Below are 8,296 nucleotides of genomic sequence, written 5' to 3'. Positions count from 1 at the left end.
CTGTTGGTTTTCTGTTTTACGCGCCCTTCACAAGTTTCCCGACGCCGCTTGCGTGCGAGTGTGTGCACGTGCGTGTGTAAATATGGGGCAAAAGGGGCTGCATCGCACATGGTTTTGGAACTTTCTCCCACTTCATGGAACGTGGGCATCTTTCCATGTGACCGTTGTGCGTGTGCCATGTCCCTGGGTAGTTGCTGTGGTGTATTTAGCAGACCTCCGCCTGATGCAGTGGCATCTGTCACTTGTCAGGGGACCGGGCTGAGTTCCGGGGCCCTGGCGTCTCGCTCCCGTGAGCGGGTGTCTGCGTGTTTTTGGATAAATGCCGGCATCTTGAGTTAGTTCATCAAAGGGCACATGATTGTAACCAATTTCTAAAATACACCTTCAAGGGGCGCCTGGGTGGCTCAGTCCGTTAAGTCTCCGACTTCGGCTCAGGTCAGATCTCATGTTCGTGGGTTCGAGCCCCGCGTCGGGCTCTGTGCTGACAGCTAGCTCAGAGCCTGGAGCCTGCTTCGGATTCTGTGGCTCCCTCTCTTTCTGCCCCTCCCCCTCTCATGCTCTGTCTCTCTCTCTCTGTATCAAAAATAAATAAAACATTAAAAAAAATTTAAAATACACCTTCAAGACCAGCCAGCTTACATAGGAAGAGTGATCATTTTTCCTAGCTCTTTCTTATAAATGCCAGGTAGGCCAAAAATTTACGATTTCAATTTGCATTTTTTGAATGAGGGCTGAATGTTTTCTGTTTGTTGGCAGCTAGAGTTTCGTCCACACACACTTTCCACGTTTTCCTGTTGGGAGTTTCAGATCCTGATGAATCTGCGTAAACATCTCTCCAGGCTTATGCTCTCGGGTTTGTGCGTGTATTATGTCACAGCACTTTCTGAATTTCTTGGGCAGATCAGAGAAGCTTTGAAAATCCCGTGTCGTCAGACTCGCCTCTTGTGACCTCTGCGTTGTGGGTCCAAGAAGGGGAACATTCTGACTCCGGAATTATAAAAGATTATTCAATTTTGAAGTATTTCTTTGGATGTCTTTGTTTCGTTTGGAAATGATACCTGTTTACAATTTGTTCGGAATTTGTTTTGTCATAAGATGCGAGGGCGCTCATCTGAACTGTTCTCTCCAGTCCCTTCTCTCCTGTCCCAGGATTGAAATGTCACCTTAGCCCGCCCTGAACTGTCCTCTTGGGCGCTCCCGACATGGTTTTCTGCCTGCCGCCTTCTGAAGTGAGCTCCCGGGGACGGGGACGCAGCAGGTGCTCAGGGAGCTGCAGGGGCAGCATCGGACAGGGTCGGTGTATGTGAGCCGTGTGGCCTGAGGCTGGGCACACAGTCAGACCGCAGTTGAGCTCTGCTGTGCTAACGGAACAGACTTGGGGGCCTGCCTTACCATGCGCTGTTAGCTCACCCCTTTCTTTTGAAAAGTGTTTTTTGGCTTAAACATACCACTATCTCAAAAGGGCTTGCGGCGGCTTGGCCTTGGCAAGGTGCGGGACGGCTGGACCCAGGACGGCAGGAGGGGTGGTTACCCGTTTCCTGGTGGCATTGAGAGGTGTCCTCGGGAACCAGGATGGGTTCATTACGGTCAGAGCGCACGCAGTTCTGAACTTCCTGCTCAGAGGGACGCAGACGGGGAGACTGCGGGTTAGGTTCTGGCGTCTGGGGTGACAGGACTTAGGGTCTTGGGAGAACAAGCTGCTCCCCACGTCGGCAGAGGGTCCAGCCGGACAGTCTCGGCGCCGCGGTTCTCTGGCCCGGCGCCAGGTCACCCTCCAGGCGCCCTGGCTCCTGTCCGTGAAGTGAGGACAAGGGTCCGAGACGGTGGATGTGAGAGGACAGACGCGGCGCCCGGAGCCAAGTAGAAAAGGCAGCGTCTGTGGTGGAGACGGGGCGGACGGCTTGGAGCGGACGAGTCGCGGTCTCTGCGTGGACGCCTCGTGGTTTTGCCGTAAAGCCGGCGGCCTCGAGTCACAGATCGGGGGTCTCTGTGCAGGCGCTTCTGCTCCGAGCTGTTGTCTTATCCGCCCGTCCGCCCGTTGCGTCCACGCCTGCCCGGAAGCAGCCACCCGCCCTGCCCGGCGAGGCCCCGGCAGGCCAGGGAGGCGGCGGCGGGTCAGAGACCCCCCAACAGGGCCGAGTCAGGAAGCGGCCGAGAAACGCTCACACGGGCCGTTTCCACGGTCCTCGGGGCTTCTTGGTAGAGTGGCCCCGGTCGCGGGGTCAGACGTGCCGACACTCCTGGGAGAACCAGGCGCCCCCGGAGCAGGTCGGCAGGGGCGGCGCCCGCGCCAGCCGCTGGGGGGCCGCTTCGGGGGCGGTGAGTTACGTCCCACAGGTGTTTCCTCAGCTCCTCCTTGTATCTGTCACAGTCTGTGGTATCGTTGGCTGGACGCAGACGGTGGGCAGAGGGGGCATCTTTGATGTATGGGGAAAGTTTATTAAAACCATTTTTATGGGAAATTTTTCTTTTTACAGATCACAGAGGTGGTTTGGGGACTGTTTCTCAAAGAAACAGTCTTTTATTTTTTTATTTTATTTTTTTTAATTTTTTTTTTTTTTTATTTTTTTTGAGAGACAGAGACAGCGTGAGTAGGGGAGGGTCAGAGGGAGAGGGAGACAGAGAATCCGAAGCAGGCTCCAGGCTCTGAGCGGTCAGCCCAGAGCCCGACACGGGGCTCGAACCCACGGACCGTGAGATCAGGACCTGAGCCGAAGCCGGACGCCCGACCGACTGAGCCACCCAGACGCTCCAGAAACAGTCTTTTAAGTGATGGTTGGAGTTTCACAAAAGTGTATTTTTAAAAAATCCTTTGTGGGTGAAGTTCTTGGAGTTTGCAGTGAAAATAAAGAGCGGTCTCATTAGTCATCGGCATGAGGGGGGCTGCGTGTGTGTTTTGTACTTGACCGTACCGTGTGCCTGCCGTGTGGCCCGCTTAAACAGGGTTAAAATATTTGTAGATGGTTACTCGTTCAACCACCGAAGTCAAGTGAGGCGTTAACGTGGCCGTCCTCCCACCGACGTGGCCCGCCTCGCTGGCCCCGGCCCCGGCCCCGGCCCCTGGGAGCACCTGCCCTGCCCAGCGCCGTGTGCCCTCGCCCCCAGGGAGCCCGGCCCTCCCCCTTGGGGTTGCCTCTCAGGGCTGTTTCTGTGGGCATTGCCAAGAACCGGGCGCCACAGACTGGAGTTTCCCAGAGGGGTTTTACCGAGAGAGGAAGAGATGGAGAGTTACAGGAACTGCAGCTGCGTGAAGGTGACACATTTCTAGAGCAGGGCTCTGTGCCTCCGCGGCTGGCTGCTTTCCTAGCAGGGCTGTCCTTCCGCCACCTTGTCCCGGAGCCTGCCCGGGTTTCGTCTGGGTCCTCATCCTCATCCAGCGGGGAGGTGCTGGGCCCAAGGGAGAGGAGCGGAAGCTAGGGGCTCCTCGCGGTGTGGACACATCTTCCCTCTGGAGGAAGGGAAGAGGTCACTTCCGGGGGGAGGGCAGGGCAGGGACCCTGTGTCCGGGTCTGCGAGGCCGTGGGGAATCCTCTGAGCCCACTGCCCTCTGGGCTGACATGTTTTCTTTTTTTAAGTTTTTCTTTTTTATTTTAATTCGTATTTTTACATGTATTTATTTTTGAGAGAGTGGGACAGAGCATGGTCATGGGAGGGGCCGAGAGAGGGAGACAGAGAATCCGAAGCAGCTCCAGGCTCTGAGCTGTCAGCACAGAACCCGATGCGGGGCTTGAACCCACGGACTGTGAGATCATGACCTGAGCCGGTCGGACACTTAACCGACTGAGCCACCCGGGCGCCCCCGGGCTAATGTTTACTCTTGCGACAAAGGCCCTTGTGGCACCAGCGGAGTCCTGAGCTCGGACGCCCGGTCCCTCCTGGGCAGAGACCCCGCACCCCTGCGAGCCCCCGCCCACGCAGGTTTAGGGGCTGAGCACCAGGGCACTTAAAAGGGGTCTGTGCCACGGCGTGGCGCCTCCCGGGACGCCCTGGCACACGTGCCTTCTCGGCACCTCTCTGGGACCTTGGGCGAGGTCTGGTTTTGTTTTTGTTTTTGCTCACAGCTGGCGGGCGGGCCCCACGGGTCTAACACCGCAGTTCTGCAGAGCGTGTGTCATTTTCTTTTCTCTCCAGCTGACAGGAGCAGATGTTCCCGTCTGCATTCTTAGCGCTTCATTCTGAGAATGCCTCCATTCATCTCCCCAGAAAGGCGGCCGTGATTGTGTGGAGTGCAGCTCAGATGGCTGGGGTGGCCGTGAGCACACCCGCCTGTGTAGGCAACAGGTGACTTCGTGAGCGGCAGCCTTATGTCCCGGGTGCGGCGGAGGAAGCTGGCCCGACAGCATCTGCGTTCTGGGCTGTGCCCAGCGAGTATCAGGACCCGTCCTTTCCTAGCCCGGGGTGAAAGCAAGCGGAGCTGGACAACCCCCCAGACCTGGGTGGTGGGGTGGCCCTGCTTGGCCACTGCCTGGCCGGGACCCTCAGCCTGAGCTTCTGGTGCCTCTCGAGAGATGTCCAGAAGCCCAAGGGATCTGATGTCCGTGCCCGGCGTGGCCCCGCTTGTGGCAGGGAAGGGCTGGGTGGCCTTGAGCTATTTTTGTCACTTTCTTTTGCCTTCATAGTTCCTGGCCAAGGCCCAACGTCACGCACACAGAATTCTAAAAGGAAAATAGAGGCGACGTGGTGTTGAACGCCCATGCTCATTTCAAGGCTCTGGAGAGAGCTGTAGGAGAGCTTCGTGGTATTTGGTGGCAAATCCCCACCCCCCACCCCACCCCCGCAAGTGCAGATGGAGACCCAGCAGCTGGCTCTGCCAGTGACCAAAGCCGCTTAATTGAAGAGCCAGACTCTGCATTTATTTAGTGACTCTGTGATGTAGATTTTCTAGTGGAACATTTAAGTCACCCAGGAGCCAAGGCTCAGGCGGATCTTCTTGTTTCTGAACGTCCTGTTCAGGACGTGGTGAAAGGAACCCCAAACGCCGGCGGGGGCGGGGCAGGAAGTCTCAGCCCCCCTCACCCCCAGGGGGATCCCCCAGACCCGCCTGGAGCCCCTGTCACGGCCCATGACTCAGAGCAGGTTGGAGAGGGGGAAGGGTGAGTGACTGTCTCTCGGTTTCCACGGTGACTTTCCGGCCCCAAATTCTGCTGTTTATTATGTGTCATCTGTGGTCGGGGGTGTTGCTCTTGGCCTGGCGGCGTGAGCTGGCCCCGGGACGTTGGTCCTGCCGCGCCGCAGACGGGCGGTGGGGGCGGGGCCGCGGCCGCATCGAGCCCTCGTCTGCCTGATGGGCCCGGGCCTCGTGGGTCACACGGGGTTTTTGCAAATTCCGTTCCACGCACTTAGGTCTTTAGAAAACAGCAGAAGCGAAGGGCTTCTCTGAACAATCTTGCTTGTCTGCCGCTTGCTTTCCCTGCCGGTCCCCGGTCAGCCTTGCGGGGACGGTCCGTCCTCCCCCCTCGTCTACCCCTTGATGAAGAGGCAGAGCCACGAGGTCCTGAGCCTGCACTTAGGTTTGGCCCCGGGACACAGATCCGGCCTCACGTTTCAAACCCGAGGCTGCGCTGTGAGGCCTTAGCAGGATGTCTGGTTTCCGATTCCCAACTCCGAGCCCCCAGCTGGCAGCCGCCTGCACACCGGTTGTCATGGCAGCCGGTAAATCGTGAGCTCACGTCAAGTCAGGGACAGCTGTGCTGGGGAGGCCATGGAGACGAACGTCCAGTTCCCAGGCCGCCGGGCGTGGTGCTGTCGGCAGGACCCTCCCTGCCTGCCGGCCCTGCAGACCCACCACCCCCACGGCCACAGCCACCAGGAGGACCCCAGACACCGTGTTCTCTTGGAGACGGGGCCCCCCTCGTCCCCTTAGAGCAGGCGGCCCTCAGGCATTCGGGGAACGTGAACCTCTTTGTCAGTCTGGAGGAGGTTCGGGGTGGATCGCTTTCCCAGAACAGTGTTTTTCGAGGCACGGAACGGGGTCTGTAGGATGACCAGGGTTGAAATGCGGTCCTCAAAATACACAAACACACGTCACCACGTTTGGCAACAGGTTTGGCAGCGGCCGTAATAAGTATCATGACTTTGAGGTGGCAGTGAGTTTGAACTTGCTCTGTGGTGTCGGTAGCAGCCTCCGTGTGACATTCTCCGTGTTCATGACCGAAAGAGGTGCTCCATGTCCTGGAGGTCTGTCTGCGTCCACAGACCCCCCGCGTCAGCCTCGGGGTGCGTGCACATCATCGGGACGTTGGTCCAGGGCACTCGGGCGGCTGGTGGCCGGACGTGGGCCTCAGGAAGCCAGACCAGCGGCCCAGGTGAAGGCCGAGGCAGCAGGCAGGGGGGACTGGGAAGCGGGCGCACGCTGCCCCGGTGGCGGCTCCGTGGGCCCCGAGCCTGCCTGCCATGCTTGGCACGTGTGGCTGTGTGTCCTGAGGTGGAGCGGGGCCTCTGAGCCCACTTGTTTCTTAAGAAGCCAGGACATGAAAAAGAGAAAAATCATAGACGGCTGGTGCAAACCGGTGGGGAAGGAGGTGGGGCTGGGGTCGGGGATGCAGGGCAGTGGGGAGGAGCGCCTCATTCCTGTAGGGCCTGGCCTCCCGGATTCTCCCCGTGGGCATCCGGACAGCTCCTGGCCGGGTGCTGGGGCTGACGGCCACGTGTCCTAGAGGGCCACTCAGCATGGCGTCTGACGGAGCCAAGGGCGCCCCATGGCCTGGCTTCCTGCGTGGGGGCCAGGAGGCACACGCCCCTCGCTGAGCCGGGAAGCCATGGCCGTGCCAGTGTCCAGGAGGCCTCTGACCTGCTGGGCAGGGTCGCAGGGAGGGTGGAGACATGCACAGTGGCAGGTGGGACTGGCAGCCGCCCTGGGGAGGGGGAGGGTGGTGCGCCATGAGCGCCGTCCTATGGACCTTGAGGCCTGGAATCTGGGCTCAGACCCCAGTCCCGCTTCCGCCTCTCCCCCTGAACCGGTGCTCCTTGCAGCGGCAGGATCCTGCGTGGCCTGGGCTCCCGCCTGCAGCCTGGGCCACGTGGAGGAGACAGATTGGTCAGCGAGTCCACTGTTCTCAAGGCTGGGCCAGCGAGGGGTGAAGATAGATCTGGAAGGAAGGCTGTGTTTCCAGTTGGGGGGAAGGGGGGCCGTGTGGATCATGCAGCTGGGGGTGGCCCACCTGTGCCCCGGGCCCTCCCGCCCGGGCCCCTGCTTCCTCTCGAGGCTGTAGGGAGACGTGTTCCTGCACAGGTCGTCAGTACAGCAGATAGTTTTTTAAAATATTTTTCTATGTCTTTCTTTTATTTTGAGAGAGAGAGACAGAGAATGAGTGGGGAAGGGGCAGAGAGAGGAGACACAGAAGCAGGCTCCAGGCTCTGAGCTGTCAGCACAGAGCCCGACGTGGGGCTGGGACCCACGGACCTCACGACCATGCCTGAGCTAAAGTCTGACGCCTAACCGACTGCGCCACCCAGGTGCCCCCACATTTCATTTTTTAAGTGAAAATTTGGAAACCACTGGCATGCACGAGCAGGAGATGGCTCACTGAGTAATGTGCTCGTTAAAGATGCGTCGCAGAGAACCGCATCACAGGATTGTGAAAGCGGCGGGCACAAATCTGCATAATTCTGTGTTAGCGGGCACGCGCGGTAGGCGCGTAGAGGACTGGCGTTTTAACAGAGGTGGTCTCTGCGGCCTTTTGTTTTCTTCGTGTTTTTCTGTATCTTCTGTAATAGAATCGACGGCAGACGAAAGCAGTCACGTGGTCTGCATGTACCCTTGCAGGCAGGGACGCCAGACACTTGTTCAGGGGACCGTCACCTACAGGCGCTGCCTTGGAAAGTGTTTGGGGACCCCGAGCCACGTGAAGAGGGCAGGTGAGGCCGGGGGTCCGGGGGCCCCTCCCCCCACAGGCTCTCCGTCGTCTGGTCCTTCAGGAGGTTACAGGCCTGTGGGATTTTTCTGGAAGGGGGCCGCCTTCTCTCCTCAGAGGGGCTCACAGCTGTGTGTTGTGGGGCCGCTAGCGTGGCCAGCGTGTCTCCTGCCCTCCAGGAGACGGGAACCTGTGCCCGCTCCGGCCACAGTGCTCACCGCACAGTGAACGGGTCAGAGTCTCCTTGGATCTGTGGTTCTGCGGCCTCTCAGTTCCCCTCCTGGCCGCCCAGCTCCCCGGTCCTCACGGCAGGGTGGAGTCTGTCGCCCCTGCCACGCCGAAGGGAGTGAGTTGGGTGTAAGCGGGGCCCCAAGAGAGCATTCTCTGTGGGTGACTGCTGGCGGCTGTCCTCATGGAGGCCTGAGCCACTGCGGCGCCCCCCC

General features: G+C 59.3%; 1 protein-coding gene across 1 annotated transcript in view; it reads left to right on the top strand.

Annotated features, from left to right (window-relative positions):
- Positions 1-7,736: 7,736 nt before the first annotated feature.
- Positions 7,737-8,296, top strand: part of AGO2 (argonaute RISC catalytic component 2) — a 66,427-nt gene continuing 65,867 nt past the window's right edge. The window contains exon 1 of the mRNA XM_029923334.1: positions 7,737-7,857. Coding sequence (XP_029779194.1) covers positions 7,752-7,857 — 106 coding nt within the window. The 5' untranslated portion in view covers positions 7,737-7,751. The remainder of the gene's footprint in view (positions 7,858-8,296) is intronic.

This window comes from Suricata suricatta, chromosome 15, assembly GCF_006229205.1.
Source record: "Suricata suricatta isolate VVHF042 chromosome 15, meerkat_22Aug2017_6uvM2_HiC, whole genome shotgun sequence".
Lineage (NCBI taxonomy): Eukaryota > Metazoa > Chordata > Mammalia > Carnivora > Herpestidae > Suricata > Suricata suricatta.
This window is presented reverse-complemented; position numbering and strand designations above follow the sequence as displayed.